We start from the raw sequence: 20,683 nt of genomic DNA on the forward strand, positions 1-20,683 counted from the left end.
ACTCAAGAATTATTTCTTTTTTTTCCAACGTGTCGGCCGTCTCCCACCAAGGAAGGGTGACCATCATTGAAGAATTATAAAATCCCAAATAATTATAAATATTTCCACCTGCTGATTTTTGGCACTGTCTATCTAGCAAGGTTTGCACCAGAGATGGGACAATACCGAAATTTTTGGTCAAGATTTATACTCAATTACAGCCTCTCCTCACTTAACGATGGAGTTTCGCTCCTAAGACCACGGTGGTAAATGAATTCATCGCTGAGTGAGGATCATGCTATAATGGTAGTGGGTTTGTGTCAACCATCTTTGATATTGTTTTAATGCCACCTTTGTACCATTTATAACATTTCTGGTATATTTTTAAATGTTTATACAGCAGTGTATATTGTAATAAACAGAATAGAGGAAATCAGCTCTAAGACACATTATTTAGGTATGCACACTGGTCACAGAGCCTTTCATAATTCTGAGTCGTCAGTAAACAAATACAGTGGACCCTCAACCAACGATGGCATCGATTAACGATAAATCTGACTAGCGATACATTTTATCGCAAAAATTTTGCCTCGACTAGCGCTAAAAAACCCGACCAACGCTATTCGTTCCGTTCAAGACGCATCCACTTTGGCCTGAGCGCGCCTCACTTGTCCCATGGGTGCCAGTGTTTACAAGCCAGCCAGCCACTGTGGTCGCTTCCAAACATACAATTGGAACATTTCATGTTATCACAGCCTTTGAAGTGACTGCACCTGCAAAATAAGTCACCATGGGCCCCAAGAAAGCTTCTAGTGCCAACCCTACAGCAAAAAGGGTGAGAATTACTATGGAGATGAAGAAAGAGATCATTGCTAAGTATGAGAGTGGAGTGCGTGTCTCCGAGCTGGTCAGGTTGTATAGTAAACCCCAATCAACCATCGCTACTATTGTGGGCAAGAAAACGGCAATCAAGGAAGCTGTTCTTGCCAAAGGTGCAACTATGTTTTCGAAACTGAGATCGCAAGTGATAGAAGATGTTGAGAGACTCTTATTGGTGTGGATAAACGAAAAACAGATAGCAGGAGATAGCATCTCTCAAGCGATCATATGTGAAAAGGCTAGGAAGTTGCATGACGATTTAATTAAAAAAATGCCAGCAACTAGTGGTGATGTGAGTGAATTTAAGGCCAGCAAAGGTTGGTTTGAGAGATTTAAGAAGCATAGTGGCATTCATAATGTGATAAGGCATGGTGAGGCTGCCAGTTTGGACCACAAAGCAGCTGAAAAATATGTGCATGAATTCAAGGAGTACATAGACAGTGAAGGAAGGACTCAAACCTGAACAAGTGTTTAATTGTGATGAAACAGGCCTGTTTTGGAAGAAAATGCCAAGCAGCACCTACATTACTCAGGAGGAAAAGGCACTCCCAGGACATAAGCCTATGAAAGACAGGCTTACTCTGTTGATGTGTGCCAATGCTAGTGGTGATTGCAAAGTGAAGCCTTTATTGGTGTATCACTCTGAAACTCCCAGAGTGTTCAGGAAAAACAATGTCCTCAAGGCTAATTTGTGTGTGCTGTGGAGGGCAAACAGTAAGGCATGGGTCACTAGGGACTTTTTCTATGACTGGTTACACCATGCATTTGCCCCCACTGTGAAAAATTACCTAACTGAAAAGAAATTAGACCTTAAGTGCCTCCTGGTATTAGACCATGCTCCTGGTCATCCTTCAGACGTGGCAGAGCGACTTTCTGCGGAAATGAGCTTCATTAAGGTGAAGTTTTTGCCTCCTAATACCACTCCTCTCCTGCAGGTCATTTCTAACTTCAAGAAACTGTACACAAAAGCTATGTTTGAAAGGTGCTTTGTAGTGACCTCAGAAACTCAACTGATTCTAAGAGAGTTTTGGAAAGATCACTTTACCATCCTCAATTGTTTAAACATTATAGGTAAGGCTTGGGAGGAAGTGACTAAAAGGACCTTGAACTCTGCTTGGAAAAAACTGTGGCCAGAATGTGTAGACAAAAGGAATTTTGAAGGGTTTGAGGCTAACCCTGAGAATCCTATGCCAGTTGAGGAATCCATTGTGGCACTGGGGAAGTCCTTGGGGTTGGAGGTTAGTGGGGAGGATGTGGAAGAGTTGGTGGAGGAGGACAATGAAGAACTAACCACTGATGAGCTGCTAGATCATCTTCATCAGCATGAGGCCAGACCTGAGGAAACTGCTTCAGAGGAGGGGACAGAGAAATTGAAGAAGTTGCCTACTTCTAAGATTAAGGAAATCTGTGCAATGTGGCTTAAAGTGCAAACCTTTATGGATGAAAATCACCCTGACACAGCTACTGCAAGCCGTGTTAGCAACCTGTACACTGACAATGTTGTGAAACACTTTAGAAATGTCATAAAGGAACGGGAGGTACAGGCCTCTATGGACAGATATGTTGTGCGACAGAAGTCCAGTGACTCTCAAGCTAGTCCTAGTGGCATTAAAAGAACAAGGGAAGCAACCCCGGAAAAAGAGTTGCTACCTCAAGTCCTAATGGAAGGGGATGCCCCTTCTAAACACTAAGAAGATCCACACACTCCCCTCCTCCCATCCCATCAATCATCACCAGATCTTCAATAAAGGTAAGTGTCATGTAACTGTGCATGTCTTCTTCAGTTTGTGTGTATTAAAATTAATATTTCATGTGGTAATTTTTTTTTTTCAATACTTTGGGGTGTCAGGAATGGATTAATTTGATTTCCATTATTTCTTATGGGGAAAATTAACTCTATTAACGATTATTTCGATTAATGATGAGCTCTCAGGAACGGATTAATATCGCTGGTCGAGGGTCCACTGTATGTCGCTAAAGGGAGGCTGTATAGGTCAATACTGATACCATCAAAATTGATCAATACCCACCGATACTTATACCATCAAAACTGATTGTTATCTACCAATAATGATGCCATCAAAACTGATTGATACCAAAACTCTATTTTGGGTCGATATCATTAAAATTTACCAATACCCGATACTGAATACTTGTGCATACCCCTAGGCCAGAACTTACCATGATGAGGCACAGACGGAGGTTGAGAGTGGGGCGTCGGAAGCGGTGACGGTGTTATAGAGGCAGGGGAGTCGACTGATGGAGGTGGACCGTCAGCAACTCCTGTTAATCGTAAGCTGGGTACGCTGCCCGGAGTGGCCACACCTCCACTCTTGTAGCCGCTAAAACCTCCACTTCCGTTGCCACCGCTAGGAGTTCCGGCCCCACTCAATCTGTCGACCAAGTTTTCACGCTATATTATTACCATTATTCTTATTATTATCATTATTATTATGTATTTTATTAAATTCAATCTGCTGCTATATAATTTTTGATAGACCAACAGTGATAACTCTCAATGAGTTTTAAATAATAGTAATAATGAAGTGTTATTTAATTTTATCAATGTTCATTTATACAAATTCTTTATAACTCTATGTAGCAACAAGAAATTTAAAAAAACTGCCTCATTGTTTTTAAGATTATAAGAAGGGAAATAAAAAATGTACTCAATATTAAAATTCCCAGGAATTCATAAATACTTTGAGGTTTTTTATTAAATTGGAATTATAAGAAATTATCAGACACATACAAGAGTCTAAATAATCCTTGAAAAGTTTTAATCCAATATTTTGAAGAATTACTGATTTTTTTAAGCTCATATTTTATGCACTTTTATATGTTGAAAAAAGCAGACTATATTAATGTGTAACAAACACACAGGTAAATCCAACACGAATGGAAAATATAACACTGAGTGGATGAGAGACAGGTATTTCTGTCCCATATCCCAGGCAGTGTATGACCTCTGGGTTTAGTAGAGTAGGTATACTGCTATTATGACACTAGTCCGAATATACTCCCCAATGGATTCATTCCTACTATTGTCTGTGGTGTACTATTCAGTCGGAACTCCTCCGTTATATTATTTTAAGACTGTTTGTGGCATAAGCCTACTATGACACTGCTTTATAGCGCCTTACCATGATAATTGTCAACAAATAAAGTGGAGCCCTGATTCGACAATTTTTTCCTAACACACCGACCATCACCGCACCTTGGTGGGAGACGGCTGGGGTGTTGAAAAAAAAATTCTGTCTGATAAGGGCCCCCCTCTTTATTTGTCAAAGATTATCACAATGAGAAACTAAACCCTGATGTTGTCCACTACCTGAGGTATGCGAGGTAATTATAATATTCATGGGGAAGCACTAAACCCACAAGGGTCATACACTGCCTGGGGAATGGATGTTAATTATATTCACAGGAAGTAGTGAACATATAGGATCCAGGTGGCACCTGGAGACGTAATCAGGTTTGATCCAAGGAGGGGAGGTTAGCTGAAATTCCTTGGATCAAGAACCCTTCACCATAAAGGCTGCCTTAAAAGGTCATTTGTGAAGAGGGCCTCTGACTGAAGCTGAAATATACACATGTTTTCCACTCAGTGTGTTATTATCCATCAACATGTGACTGACCTGTGCAATAACACTTGTAACATAATATGGAACATGCAACACTGCTATTAATATTCTACTAACTACTTTCAAATATATAAGCCAACAAAAAAAATAATTACAATAGATGAAATCTAGGACAATAATGTAAAGTAGCTTTGTTATTGAAAGTGGTTTAGGATCGAAATATAAAACCCAATTACTGTATGTACGTGACTGGCATACGATACCATCAAGGTGAAGACTTAGACACCTGTGCAACATCTGGGTATCTTTATTGCAGATGTAGCATCATCCAGTGGTTTTATCAATACAAGGACAATGTGAAAACTGTACAACTATATACAAAAGACAAGGTGATCAGTCCCTTACTCTTGAAGATGGTGATGAGCACCCTAGTCTTCAAGACTGAGGAACTCATTACCTCTTGTTTTGTATATAGATCTACTGTCTTCACATTATGTCTTTGTACTGTATTGATAGAGCCACTGGATGGCAAAACGTCTACAAATAACGATACCCAGATGTTGCACACGTGTTTAATTCTTCATCAATTTCTATATCTAGTCTTAAATGGTATTTGTGGAAATGTATTAGACATGTATTAACATGAGGAAATAGTTTTGTAGAATTATCTGATGAATGGAGAAATGCAGACATGATTTTATAGGAATAAAAACATTTAGATGTTATTTTGGTGGAGGTGTTACGATTAATATAGAAATAGTTTCAGACCAAAAACAGTTTCAACAGAAAAATATATTAGCTTCTGTTAGGCCTATGTTAGAAAGGAGTTACATTTCAGTGTAGTACTCACTACTCTAGCATACACAAACATAATCACACTAACTGCATTCCCTCAAAATGCTATTAACAATTTCAGAATTGAAATTCTGCATTACTGTACTTTCAACACATTACAGAGGCAACAATCAAAGCAGCACACTATTGTAAGTACACTTTTAAGATATAAAGAAAATTTAGAAAAATATTGGAGCATTTAAAATCATAACTTGTTTTATTATGCTATAGGGAAACATTAGGGTTTCAGAGATCTTACATCATCTGCCAATAAAATTTGATTCAGTTTTTTGGGATCAAAAGCCCTTCACCAGCATCAATGCAGACCCCCAGTAAGGGTGATAATTTTAATTAGCATGCACGTAGATTCTATGATCCAGGAATGGGGAACCTGCATTAGTGTGGCCTTCTGAAGGAATTAATTTTTTCTTGAAATTATATAATTAACTTTTTACAAAATAACCAATATTTTGCAGTGTATCTAATCAAAATTTCTTGACTGTGGCCTTTTTAAAATACATCTAACTTTAATGTGGCCTTCCAATATAAAAAGGTCCCCCATCCCTGCTATAAGCAATGCTGAAAAAATGGCAAATGAAGAGGCTCCTGACAAGTTAAATTAAGTCACGTCACAAAATAGGAACCAACAAACCCGTCAACTTAAATTACAACTACCGCCTTTTTTATTACTCGAGGGATTAAATTGGTAAAAATTTTAGAGCATTGAGATTTCAACAAATATATAATAAAATTGTATTACAATTTATCTTTATATAAAACAGTAAACCCATATGGTTATTCAGTATAGTGGTGAATATGACAGTGATATACAATACTGACAAGTTGATAAGAATGACGCATGTGTAACGGTTAGGTACAGTATCTTTAATCTGAAATGTTTCTCTTACGCAGTAGGTTTCTTCGGTCGAATACAGAGTAGGCAGAAGCAGTAGCAGAGATGTACAGACTATGTAATCAGTCCATCACTCTAGTAGTTTGGAGGTGGTCAGTCCCTCAGCCTGAAGACTGACCACCTCAAAACTACATCTTTGAGGGTGATGAACCGATTACATCAAACCTACATGTCTTGATGGACTCATTATGCTGTATCTACAACTCTACTACTGCTGCTGCCTCCTCTGTATTCAACTGAAAAAGTCTAACGTGTAGGTGAAACGTTACAGATTAAAGATACCCAACTGCTGCAAATTATCACAGTGGAAGAGGCTCAGTCCTCACACCACTAATTACAAGAGTGACACGCCACTCTCACAATATAAACAAATATAGTTAAACTGCAAGTTTCAAATTTATTCTGCATATTTTTCAGCTGATGGCTATGTGTATAATTAGTCTGCAACATTTCAAATGCCTCCAAGTGTTAATTGAAAGATTATGCATGTAGCATCAAAAACATCTGCAGAGAGAATTCCACACAAGGTCTGGTTATTGCTAATGTGAAGCAGTTAGGAAAGCAGCGGAAAGAAGATGAGGAGGAGGAGAGAAGGGAAAGCAAAGGAGAGAGAGAAGGGAGAGCAAAGGGGAGGGAGGAGAGAAAAAGGAAAGGATCAAGGAAGGAAAGGAGAAAAAGAGGAGATAAAGAAAGGATAGAAGACAGAAGTGAGAGAAGAGATGGTAGATAAATTACATCATGAACAATAAGAATATTAACAGTGCTCATCAAACGTTATAGTGAGAATTTTCAGGCCACAAAACAGGTGGCACTGCAGGGTAATGCCAAGCAATACAGTCATCATGTATATACAAAATGCCTGTTTGTTATATAGTGTAACAGCGAGCAAAGCTGTCAGAGTTTCATATCAGTAGAAGTCTGTTTTGAAAAGTACTGACGAGTTCTGTACCAGGAAGGTTGTGTTTTGAAAACTATATTTTATCTTTCTCTAATATCAAAATACATGATTAAGCTAACAATACAAGCCTTTTCAACAGCAGTTTTCAAAAGCCCTTTTTTTCTATCACATTGGCTGATTCCCACCTTGCTATTATGTGCATGGATTATACAGTGCCTACTGATGTTCATGTAGGTTTGCCAGGATGGGTCCTGGCTCGGGTCTTCCCCATGTGGAGACCCAGCAATGTGCCTACTGAATAGGAGGTAATCTGGTTAAATCCAAAGGAGATGAAGACAGCTATGTATATTTGAATCAAGAGCCTTTCATCAGCATCAAGACGACCTCCTCGAAAAGATAAAAATTAAAAGCTTGTGAAAACTGCTATTAAAAAATTTCGCTCACAGAGAATGAACTTCTAAGCCAATTTAATCTCCTCAATAACACTGCATCTACCGTACTCGATGAAATATAATTCTAAGTACAAGAATTCACAAATAACTCGCACATAAGAAAAGGAAACTTATGATGACATTTCAGTCCACTTTGATCATAAGGTTCATTCTTCCACATGTGGGTTATTTATGTACTGTTCTAGTCATGGTATTGTGCCTTTTTATTCCTCGCAAAAATTTCTCAATTTATGTGGGGTTGTATGTGACTTTTCTTCTATGAGATCCCTTTTCTAGCAGTAATTCCCTAAGAAGAGAGATGTAATGCACTCTGCAGACTTTATCCAGCCATAATTTAGTAAAATTCTATACAGGAGTTTGGGATATTTGCTGTTTAGAGTGATATCTAAGCTGTTACATCTGTGTGCCTCTGGCAAGACAGCGAGTGTGTGAATGATGGTGAAAGTGTTTTTGGGGGAGGGTGGGAGGTCACCCTGCCTGAGTGGGAGACAGCTAGTGTTATAAAAAGAAGTTACATAGTTCCAACAACAGATATGATTGTCTTGCTTTAAAAAACCTTGCTGGTTTTTGGTTATGCCAATTGTACTGTTCTATGAAATTTGTAATCTAAAGTCTCAGCATTCTTTCCAAGATTTTTATGATGTGGGAAGTTAGGCCAATCCTCCATAAATGGAAGCCAATATGGAGTTACATAAGCATTTGTTCGTGAAAGAATGGGAGGAACAAAGTGCTCTACCTAGATTTGTGAAGGTCATCCTCGTCCTTGCCATCCTAAAATACTTGATGGTAACTCCTGGGACCATCACCCTCACGACCCACACCTCATACATGATAGCCTGACCATGGAATGGGTGGGGTTTGAACCATGGTGAGCTGAGTGCTACAATTCACAGACCAGTGCATTAATGCACTGGTCTGTGAATTGAATTTTTCACTGCTGCACTTATGGGACACACTGTTTAATGCTCTTAAATATTTAATCGTGCATTCTAACTCACAAAATTGTATTAAGAGTTGCAAACCAAGGACCTGGTGGGGTTTGAACTCATGACAAACAAGTGACAGTGCATTAATGCACTGGCCTGTGCTTGTCATGGGTTCAAACCCCACCAGGTCCCTGGTTTGCAACTCTGTTAATACAATTTTGCGAGTTAGAATGCACGATTAAATATTTACGAGCATTAAACAGCGTGTCCCATAAGTGCAGTAGTGAAAAATTCACATCACATTAGCAAACTTCAGAATGACCTTCAATTCTGGAATTACAAGTCATTGTCTTGGATTATCAGTTATGTACTGATAATCTCAAAGTTCAAATCTCGATCCCTCCATTGAATTGTAAGCTTTGTTCATTACAAATTTTCAGCACACAGCCTTTGTGTATTGTATAGGGGAAATAAAAGATATAAAATCACAATATAACTACGACCAAGACTGAAATATGCAACAGTATTGTGGAATTTGTATAAAAAAAGTGAAAAAAACTACTTTTCTTAGTGAATTGGACAAAATGAGATATGATAATGACAAATAAGATTACCAAAACTATTATCCAGAGGACTGAGGAGGGGTTATTGAGATGGTTTGTACATGTAGAGTGGATGGTACAAAATAGAATGACTTCGAGAGTGTATAAATCTGTAGTGGAGGGAAGGCAAGGTAGAGGTCGGCCTAGGAAAGGTTGGAGGGAGGGGGTAAAGGAGGTTTTGTGTGTCAGGGGCTTGGACTTCCAGCAAGCGTGCATGAGCGTGTTAGATAGGAGTAAATGGAGACAAATGGTTTTTAGGACTTGACGTGCTGTTGGTGCAGCCACTGTAATTCCCATCCTGGAGATGGGAAGTACAGTGGCTGCACTCTGAAGGAGGAGTGTTAATGTTGCAGTTTTATAACTGTAGTGTAAGCACGCCTCTGGCAAGACAGTGATGGAGTGAATGATGATGGAAGTTCTTCTTTTTTGGGGGACACCCTGCCTTGGTGGGAAATGGCCGATGTGTTAATATTAAAAAAAAAAAAAATTTAAGATCAAATGTAAACAAGAAAACTGATAGAGTTCATGGTGACAAAATGAGAACAAAAAACGAAAATTTAAAATTGAGCACAAAAATGATGGCATGAAAGGATTAAATTTTCAGACACACACATGTTTGCTACAAGAGAAGTAATCACACATTTCCTCATATAGTGATCCCCTGCTTAAAGACTGCTAGCATAACGTTCCTTCGTAAAACAACCAAAAAGGAACTAGAACTATTCCCCCACTTAATTAGAGGCCTGTGCTGTTTTTACTAAATGCCTGACTGCAGACCATTTATCCCTCGGATTAATGAGAGCTTCTGCTTATCTCAATTTAGGTTTACTTGTGATAAGAAAAGAAAATCCTGTTTTAACTATGTTCAGAAACTTGAAATTTAAAATGGCAAAATTCTTGGATGGAGTCTTACAAGATACATGAAAGCTCACAACTACTGGTAGATACAAGCACAACTTATTAATATAGAGCTCACTTTAGTGCGCTCTGCTAGTACGGCGCTTTTCAATTATTTTTTTTATTAACACATCGGCCGTCTCCCACCAAGGCCCCTAGGGTGGCCTGAAAAAGAAAAAACTTTCATCATCGTTTACTCCACCACTGTCTTGCCAGAGACATGCTTCCACTACAGTTATAAAACTGCAACATTAACACCCCTCCTTCAGTGTAGACACTGTACTTTCCATCTCCAGGACTCAAGTCCGGCCTGCCGGTTTCCCTGAATCCCTCCATAAATGTTACCATGTTCACACTTCAACAGCACTAAGTCCAAAAAAACCATTTGTCTAAATTTGCTCCTATCTAACACGCTCACGCATGTTTGCTAGTAGTCCAAGCCCCTCGCACACAAAACCACCTTTACCCCCTACCTCCAACCGTTCATAGGCCAATCTCTACCCCACCTTCCCTCCACTACAGACTTATACACTCTTGAAGTCATTCTATTTTGTTCCATCCTCTTTACATGTCCGAGTCACCTAACAAAGCCTCCTCAGCCCTCTGGATAATAGTTTTGGTAGTCCCGCACCACCACCTAATTTCCAAACTACAAATTCTCTGCATTATATTCACACCACACATTGCTCTCAGACATGACATCTACACTGCCTCCAGCCTTCTCCTTGTTCCAACATTCACCATTTCAATATTCATGTTTATTATTTTCAGTGCTTGCATTGCTCTCAAGACTGGTTTTGCCAATTTTAGTTTTTTTATATCTTTAACATTTTCTTTTAGGCCTAGTGATATTGTACACTTAATAAATGAGTATGAACATATTTTCAGGTTTTTATATGCACTGGCAAGTGAAAAAAAAAAGCTGTGATTTGCGTTACAGCGGCAGTGTGGAACCTAACCCACCATATTACTGAGGTACGACTGTATAGTCAAGTCTCTATGTATACAACTAAGGTATACAGTGAAGTCTTACTGTATACAATTACTGTTAGGTATACAGTAAAGACTCATTGTATACAATGTAAGCTATACAATGAAACTCTTACTATACCGTTATCTATCACCTACACACTACTGCTAAGCTATATATCTATCACCTACACACTACTGCTAAGCTATATATCTATCACCTACACACTACTGCTAAGCTATATATCTATCACATACACACTACTGCTAAGCTATATATCTACCACCTACACACTACTGCTAAGCTATATATCTATCACGTACACACTACTGCTAAGCTATATATCTATCACCTACACACTACTCCTAAGCTATATATCTATCACGTACACACTACTGCTAAGCTATACATTTCCCTCAATTAATCTACTCGCTGTGTAATGCAAAGCTGCAAATTTATGTTTGAAAATAATATTGATTATGATTATTTTAATCACGAGAAGCACTACACCCACAAGGATGTCACAGCACCTCGAGAGGTTATTCACAATACAGAAAGGAGAAAGAAGCTCATGACGTTTCAGTCTGTCTTGGACCACTGACAAATCGCACTAAAACACGAACGTGAGGGAGCCAGTATATATGTAGGAGAGGAGGACAGGGATGGGACAAAGAAAGAAGTGTAGTAGTAGTGGTGGTAAAGTTAATGATGGAAGTGGTAGTAGTAGATGTAATGATGGCGGAAGAAGAAAGAAAGAAAGAAAGAAAGAAAGAAAGAAAGAAAGAAAGAAAGAAAGAAAGAAAGAAAGAAAGAAAGAAAGAAAGAAAGAAAGAAAGAAAGAAAGAAAGAAAGAAAGAAAGAAAGAAAGAAAGAAAGAAAGAAAGAAAGAAAGAAAGAAAGAAAAAAAAAAAAAAGAAAGAAAGAAAGAAAGAAAGAAAAAGAAAAAGAAAGAAAGAAAGAAAGAAAGAAAGAAAGAAGAAAGAAGCAGCAGTAAGTAGGAAGTACAAAGTAGTGTTGTCAGACCAAAACATCATGGTAAGCTCCTCTTCCTCTGAACAAGAGCCTCTTCTCTCCAGCATCAAGGCAACTCCCCCCCTTGAAGGTTTTTTTTCAGACATTACACCCAATAAAAAAAAAAACATTCTAATGCCTAATCTTAAGTGATATTACTGATGCAGTGTTATTGTAGAATATGGAAAATGAAGATAAATACAACAAAATGATTAACCCTTAAACTGTCCAAACGTAGATCTACGTTTTTTCAACATTTGAAAGTGTGTAAAAAAAACATAGATCTTTTGTTTTTTACATTTGAAAACGTGTAAAAAACTTTGATCTACTTTTTTTTGGTTATATTTGAAAATATGCAAAAAAACGTAGATCTACTTTTGTAGCATTACGCATGTGAATGTAGATCTGGTTGGACAGTTTAACCCTTTAACGGTCCAAACGTATATATACGTTCACTCGCGTAGCGCCCCAAATTTTTTGAGGAAAAAAAAAAATCTTTTCTTTTAAAAGGAAAAAAGATCAAATGGTACCCAGGCATGCCCAATTATTTTAATATGGCGCACAGTGAGTGCGCACACCCATTCCCTCATGTCTAGGTGACTCAGGCTTATTGTGGCAATGTTGAATGACTGACAAAGAAAACGTATATACAGTGGACCCCCGCATAACGATTACCTCTGAATGTGACCAATTATGTAAGTGTATTTATGTAAGTGCGTTTGAACGTGTATGTTTGGGGGTCTGAAATGGACTAATCTACTTCACAATATTTCTTATGGGAACAAATTCGGTCAGTACTGGCACCTGAACATACTACTGGAATGAAAAAATATCGTTAAACAGGGGTCCACTGTATACGTTTGGGGCGCTACGCTCGTGAACGTATATATACGTATGGACCGTTTAAGGGTTAAGGGTTAAAGACATTAAAAATACTAAAAAATATATTGACAAGCACTAAATCTAAACAAAATTAAGTTCATGTAAGTGAACAAAGTTAAATAAAAAGTTTGTGAAGGAAAACAGAAAATGATGAATTAATGTGAAGAAAAACAGAACAATGTTAAAATAAAATGTTTCACTGATATAAAAATAACCTATCAACTCAAATTAACTTGCAATAAACAAATGTCAATAAATATACACAAGGGCGGACAAGGGGCTTGAACCGCGGTCCACAAATTCAAAGCCGAGACGGTAGATTGTCGGACTGTCAACTTGCGGACGGCAGTTCAAGCTGCTTTTCCGCTTTTCTGTTTATTTGTATCAAATAAAAGATCAGAGAATTGTGTTGTAAGGGTTTATATGTTAATTATATATTATGGTTATTAGTATTAATATTTTATCACAAGAGAGAATGTTGGGAAAGCTCGAGGAATGAAACACCGAAGATTACGGGAAGGAAAGCTAGAGCATCAAGGGATTGTTGAAGGCAGGCAGGCAGGCTGGAGGAATGAAGAACCAGAAGGAAGCAATACTGGAGAGATGATAGAATGAAGAAATGCCAAAGAAAAGCTGGAGGCATGAAGGAATTCTCAAGAAATCAAGGAAAACTGCAGCATGAGAGGAAGGGAAGACTGACTAGTAATCTCTCTTAGTCACAATAATTTCTATGTAGGTGTTTACTGTCGAACAATTCACTTAATATAAATCAAACACCATTCTTTCAAGGATGAAAAAATTCCCACATAGAAGTATTTTCCCAATAAGTATTTGAAAGGCTCACTAAAACCCATAAATTTCAGGAATCAAGAAAATTAGAAAATTAAAGAACACGTTCTCTCTCTCTCTCTCACAATATTCTGTAATTTGGATGTTTGAGATTTTGAAAGAAATCTTCATTCAAAATGAAAAAAACTACTACAATATATCAAATGTAAGTGATATATTGAGTATGTGCTGTATATAGTTTGCCAAGCAAACTACATTCAAAATAGAAAAAAATAAAGACAAGAGATGTTTAATAAAAAACCTCAGTGAAAGAAATGAGAGGAAAATAAAATACATTCAGACTTCCCTCATTTTATCCAAATTCTCTATTTTGTGATTATTTTATTTCTGCTGATAACAGTGAATATTTGATACAAATTATCCATACAAGATTGGTACGGTTTGTGAAAATTATTGATTTTTACGATGCAGAATTGTATTCACGGCCTTAATGAACATAGTCCACGTGCCAGAGTTCTGAAACCCATTTATAGCATAAGTGATGTAAATGGTTTAGAAACCCTCAAGTTGAGGAATCATACCTGTGCAACATTAAGAAATTTTTATTGAGGAAATGTTTTAACAGCTGGTAGCTTCCTCAGTCCAGTACAGAGAAGAATTTTGGGATAGTAGTAATACAGTGGAACCCACAGTACTCAAACAGCTCCGTACTCAAACAATTCGGTATTCAAATGCTTTGTTCAGTAAATAAATCGCTTGATAGTTGACCATTTGTTTGGCACTTAGCCAGACAAACACGACCTGCCAGAACTCCGCTGTAAACTATTTCGTGTTTTTTCGCATTTTTTGTTTTTTTTTATATTTATACAAGTCACCATGGGACTTAAGAGGGTTAGTGATAACAGCCAACCAAAAAGAAAATTGGTTGGGAAAAATTTGTTCTGTACTCTAACAGCTCGGCACTCGAACAGCCTTTTGGAAACAATTAAGTTCGGGTGCCGTGGTTCCACTGTAGTTTGTGGTAATCAGTTCCTCTGCCTGGAGTTGGAATCTTCAGTCCATAAATCTTGAGACAAGTACTTTTGTCAAGACTGGTGGATCGAACACGTTGACTCCAAGCTGCGGGACTGACAACCTCAAAACCCTCCTCATTTTCCACTGTTCTTCCGAGTAGTGGACTGAAGAAGCCACTGGCAGGCAAAATATTTCCACAATAAAGATTCCCAAATGCTGCTCAAGTCTCTCATTCTTTCTCTACAGCATAAACTGAGGGACACTTGTACTTAAGAGGAACACATGTCTTGTAGATAAGAGAGAAAAATAGTGAGTGAAAATGTTATGGGGTAACCAATATACAGAATATACAGTATGTGTTGGTATTGTGCGGCTGTACCTGGCAGCAGCCTGGATTAGTTCAGATTCTTCGATGGCTGCCACGCCACACTGGTCCAGGACCGCCTCATCATGCGAGGGTAGGGGAGCCGGAGGGGGCCGCTTGTGGAAGGGGGTGCAGCCAGTCACCGAGCTGCCCCCCCGTTGACGCCCGCCTCCCCCACTACTTTTCTCTCCCCGGCCCTTACTGCTGCTACACCCTTTACTACTGACCCGACCCCTTCTGCACCTGCAATGGCCAGTTCCACAAACACTCAAAACAAGGGCTTTCAACCCAATCTCTGGTGTCAGGCATATCCACATTAAGGGGACAAAGGGCTCTCAACCCAATCTTAGGTGTCAGCCATACCCACATTAGGGGGGGACAAAGGGTTTTCAACCCAATCTTTGGTATCAGGCATGCCCACATTAGGGGGACAAAGGGCTTTCAACCCAATCTTAGGTGTCAGGCATACCCACAAGTTTGAACTTTTAGGACTCCCCCAAAATTAATTAAAAAAATAATACTTGAATCATAAGTGTGTTTATCCATATACTGTAAAGAAAATTACTGATAATTAAGGATATAATACCTAGATGTGTATTGACACTTAAAATGCACTAGAAACTAAAAATAATAAATACTGAAACTTAAGAATATTTCGCATCTTTGACCTTTCCTAATACAGTGGACCCCCGCATAACGATCACCTCTGAATGCGACCAATTATGTAAGTGTATTTATGTAAGTGCGTTTGTGCGTGTATGTTTGTGGGTCTGAAATGGACTAATCTACTTCACAATATTCCTTATGGGAACAAATTCGGTCAGTACTGGCACCTGAACATACTTCTGGAGTGAAAAAATATCGTTAACCGGGGGTCCACTGTACTGTGTTCTACTCATATTACTAAACTTACAATAATAATTATATAAACATCTTAGTGATGATTATCTAACTTATAACAACACTAGATGCATCTGATATTAACACCAGTTTCCTAGTTTTAAATACCTGAGATAAAAACGTAACTGCAGTGAGATATAAATATACTCTGCATAAAATACAAACAATGGGCTTAATCAATGAAGAAAGGTTTTCTGTGTAAACTAAGAATCTGTAAAAAAAAAAATCTTGCATCATCCACAAAAGTTCTCTGAATATATTTACAAAACTAAAATAAAACCATACTATGTAAAAAAATCACCAGCCAATTTAACCTAAATTATTACCTCTCAGTTATGTATGATTCACAAAATGTGTCCCAAATATATCATAATTTCATTTAATTCCTACTTCATTGGTATTTTTTTTTTTAAATTAAAAAATCCAATCAATCAAGTCCTAAATCTTATTATCAACGCATTCCTATGTCAGCCTTTAACTAAATTATTATATTTTGGGGGAAGAGCTAAGCCAAAAGGGGTTGTATTGCACCTGGGGAATGAGGAAAGTGGGGGAGAGTAATGGGAAGCAATCAGGTTTGATCCAAGGAAGAGAAGGGTACACTGCAATTCCTTGATAATACCTTCATCTCCTCCAAGGTCCTCCTACACCTTGAAGGCCAAGAATAACAAAAACAACTCTCACAATCATACTTTGCAACCACAAAAAGTCTTACAAAATTTCTGTACTATCATACTTGTACTAGAAAAACTGAATATTCCTTATTATATTAAAGGAATCTGTAAGAAATCCTCATTGTAGCCAGAGAAACAGAGTTCTGGTTTGCTCCTGATGTCCCATCTTATGTTGAACTTGTATACAAGTCACAGATATACTGAACTTAAAAGTAAACTTATGAGGACATCTCAGTTCATCCTGGACACTCGCCCAGGATGAACTGAAACATCCTTGCAAGCCTCCTCTCACTTCAGTGCAGGTCACTATTGATGTGTTCTAGCTATGGTATACAAGTTTGTTTCCTTAAAACACCTGCTGTCACTGTTCACTTAGCAGCAAGTAGGTAACCTGGGTGTTAGTCGACTGGTGTGGGTTACATCTTGGAGGACAAAATTAACCTAAGTTGTGGGAAATGCTATGCATAAGCAGAGACTTTCTGTATAGTATGTCATTAATGTCAGCTATGGTCTGTATGAGTTGTATCATGTACTTATAGAAATAAGAATTATTATTTTGTAACTTTGCAGTCACTAACTTGTTACCTCCTCTTGCATACCAGTCTAGTATCCTACAGTGTAAAAACAACATGCATCAGACAATCAACAAGTCTCAAGACACAACTGCAGAGAGAAACGTCCTATTAAAACACGTAGCCTCAACTGGCTTCTTCAGCACGTGCAAAATGTCTAAAGAAAGTTCGAGAGCTCTTTGCAATTGTCATGGTCTCCAAGAAGGAAGTCTGGCATCATGTCAGGTTGAGAAGGTAAAATAAACCTTAAACCCAGTTGCAGGTATGACTATTTTAAGTTGTCCTTTTTGTTTTCTAAGTTGATGGGTCTAAGACCTTTTTTTTTTTTAACACATTGGCCGTCTCCCACCAAGGTAGGGTGGCCTGAAAAAGAAAAACTTTCACCATCATTCACTCCATCACTATCTTGCCAGAGGCACACTTACACTACAGTTATAAAGCTGCAACATTAACACCCTTCCATGCAAGTACAACACTGTACTTGCATGGAGGTGGGAAGTAGAGTGCCAGCACTGTGAAGGAAAGTCAAAGGTGTTGCAGTTCAGAGATCCATCTGAACTGTGATGCCAGAAGACTGGTGACAAGATAGCAATTATATAAATGATGATGAATGTGTGTCATATTTAAGGAGGGGCAACGGCCTGTGTTAAAAAATTCCTGCATCCATTTATAAAGTCTTCTCTTCTCCTCTGATCAGCATCAAGAGAATTTAACTGTTTTTTGGTCTTTTTATAACTTTTCTTAGCTCAGGGAGTCAATTAACCTCAACTCTTGTATTTTTTTTATCTACCACCACCACCAGTCCAGTTTTGACTAAGTACTTTATGCTGTAAAAAGATTTCTAAGCATACTTTTAGCAAACTCCATGGGGAAGTGGATCAGAATTCTTCCTCCATAAGCCATGTGTGTTGTAAGAGGCGACTAAAATGCCAGGAGCAAGGAGCTAGTAACCCCTTCTCCTATATATATTACTAAATGTAAAAGGAAAAACTTGTTTTTCCTTTTGGGCCACCCCGCCTCGGTGGGATACGGCCAATGTGTTGAAAGAAAGAAGACCTTAAGCAAAGAACCAGCTCAACCAGGCAGTAATGTCTATGTCAGCCTATGGACCACTAATGGCAACAGTATACTGTACAGGACCAACTTGGACTGAAACATCCTCATAAATTTCTTTCTCCTACATGCGAGTTATTTGTGTATTGTGTAAAGGGAAATAAGCTATGAGGAGAAGCTAACAAAATTTAATCTAACAATACCTGAAGACAGAAGGACCAGGGAAGATAGAAATAATATACAAAATACTCAAGAGGAACTGACAGGGTAGACAGTGATGGACTGTTTCAGTGGAGAGAAAGAGGTATCCAGCAACAAAGCTGGAACATAAAGATATAGACGAGCCAAAGGTATGTCGGGAACTATTTCCTCATACCCACAATGGTCGGGAAGTGGAATGATCTCTACAATGAAGTGGTAGAGGCAGACTCCATACATAGTTTTAAGAGCAGGTACCATAGAGCCCAGGAGGCTTTATCATAGCTGGCAAGTTGAGGGACAGGACCAGGAGTTAGGACTCAACCCCTGCAACCACATATAGGCAAGTAGACACAAGAACATAAGAATGGAGGAACACTGCAGCAGGCCTACTGACCCATACCAGTAAAGTCCTTATCAAAATCACCCATGTATTTAGACCATAACATAAGAATGTTAATAAGAACATAAGAATGAACATATGAACATAAGAATGAAAAGTGAAGACAGGCTCTACACAGATTAGAGAGCAGGTACGAGGGCTCGAAAGACCAGAATGGAGTGTATATGGCAATCTGCAAGTTGAGCAGTGGGGTTAAAAGCTAGGATTTGACCCTGCCAACCACACATACGTGAGCACAACTAAGTGATGGTGACAAGGTTTCCTTTTTGGGGGGTCAACTTGCCCTGGTGGAAGATGGCTAGTGTTAAAAAAGAAAAAAATTAGGTCTTTAATTCTATAGATAGTTGATGACTATCAACCCACTACCGTTCCCAATGCGTCAAAAACAGAGGTGTAGATAAAGCGTTAACTCAATTTTGTTATTAAGTGAACCCCAGAGTTGAAAACTGCTATGAAGTTAAATTTAAAACACTGAAAATGGCTAGTGCTAAAAGTTTAAAAAAAAAAAAGGTGATATGATATCCATTAAAAAGGCATAAAAGGATATTCAAAAATAGATAAGGATACACTTTATAGTTCTATCAGTAAGGGAAAAAAAGTAGTGCTTAAAATATACAATAAACACTCTTATAAACTCCTCTTTATAGAAGTGAAGTGACTGAAAAAAGGTATCCCAAATTAAACAGCATGTACTATAAAGGCCTCTCCAGTCACTACTGAATTCTGGATGTGCTTCTTCAATCACTTTTACGAAAAGGCTTTATAAGAGAGTTTATTGTATGGGAGAAAATACTTCACAAACTGTGTATGTGAGAAAATACTTCACAAACTGTGTATGGGAGAAAATACTTCACAAACTGTGTATGTGAGAAAATACTCCACAAACTGTGTATGTGAGAAAATACTTCACAAACTGTGTATGTGAGAAAATACTTCACAAACTGTGTATGGGAGAAAATACTTCACAAACTGTGTATGTGAGAAAATACTTCACAAACTGTGTATGTGAGAAAATACTTCACAAACTGTGTATGTGAGAAAATACTTCACAAACTGTGTATGGGAGAAAATACTTCACAAACTGTGTATGTGAGAAAATACTTCACAAACTGTGTATGGGAGAAAATACTTCACAAACTGTGTGAGAAAATACTTCACAAACTGTGTATGTGAGAAAATACTTCACAAACTGTGTATGGGAGAAAATACTTCACAAACTGTGTATGTGAGAAAATACTTCACAAACTGTGTATGGGAGAAAATACTCCACAAACTGTGTATGTGAGAAAATACTTCACAAACTGTGTATGGGAGAAAATACTCCACAAACTGTGTATGGGAGAAAATACTCCACAAACTGTGTATGTGAGAAAATACTCCACAAACTGTGTATGGGAGAAAATACTTCACAAACTGTGTATGTGAGAAAATACTCCACAAACTGTGTATGTGAGAAAATACTCCACAAACTGTGTATGTGAGAAAATACTCCACAAACTGTGTGAGAAAATACTCCACAAACTGTGTATGTGAGAAAATACTCCACAAACTGTGTATGTGAGAAAATACTCCATAAACTGTGTGAGAAAATACTCCACAAACTGTATGTGAGAAAATACTCCACAAACTGTGTATGGGAGAAAATACTTCACAAACTGTGTATGTGAGAAAATACTCCACAAACTGTGTATGTGAGAAAATACTCCACAAACTGTGTATGTGAGAAAATACTCCACAAACTGTGTATGTGAGAAAATACTCCACAAACTGTGTATGTGAGAAAATACTCCACAAACTGTGTATGGGGGAAAATACTTCACAAACTGTGTATGGGAGAAAATACTCCACAAACTGTGAATGGTAAAATGCTGGAATAAAACTGAAAAGAA

The 20,683-nt window shown here is 38.0% G+C and overlaps 1 protein-coding gene across 2 annotated transcripts in view; it reads right to left on the reverse strand.

Moving 5' to 3' along the window:
• The window catches only part of skd (mediator complex subunit skuld), a 320,744-nt gene that overhangs the window by 46,587 nt on the left and 253,474 nt on the right, over window positions 1-20,683 (reverse strand). Inside the window, exons 8-9 of one of the 2 annotated variants that reach the window (XM_070079689.1) lie at window positions 15,010-15,237; window positions 3,040-3,251 (exon numbers count right to left, since the gene is read on the reverse strand). In XM_070079689.1, coding sequence (XP_069935790.1) covers window positions 3,040-3,251; window positions 15,010-15,237 — 440 coding nt within the window. The remainder of the gene's footprint in view (window positions 1-3,039; window positions 3,252-15,009; window positions 15,238-20,683) is intronic. The other variant, XM_070079690.1, reaches the window with a different exon arrangement.

The sequence above is a fragment of the Cherax quadricarinatus genome, unplaced genomic scaffold (assembly GCF_038502225.1).
Source record: "Cherax quadricarinatus isolate ZL_2023a unplaced genomic scaffold, ASM3850222v1 Contig3, whole genome shotgun sequence".
In the NCBI taxonomy this organism is placed as follows: Eukaryota; Metazoa; Arthropoda; class Malacostraca; order Decapoda; family Parastacidae; genus Cherax; species Cherax quadricarinatus.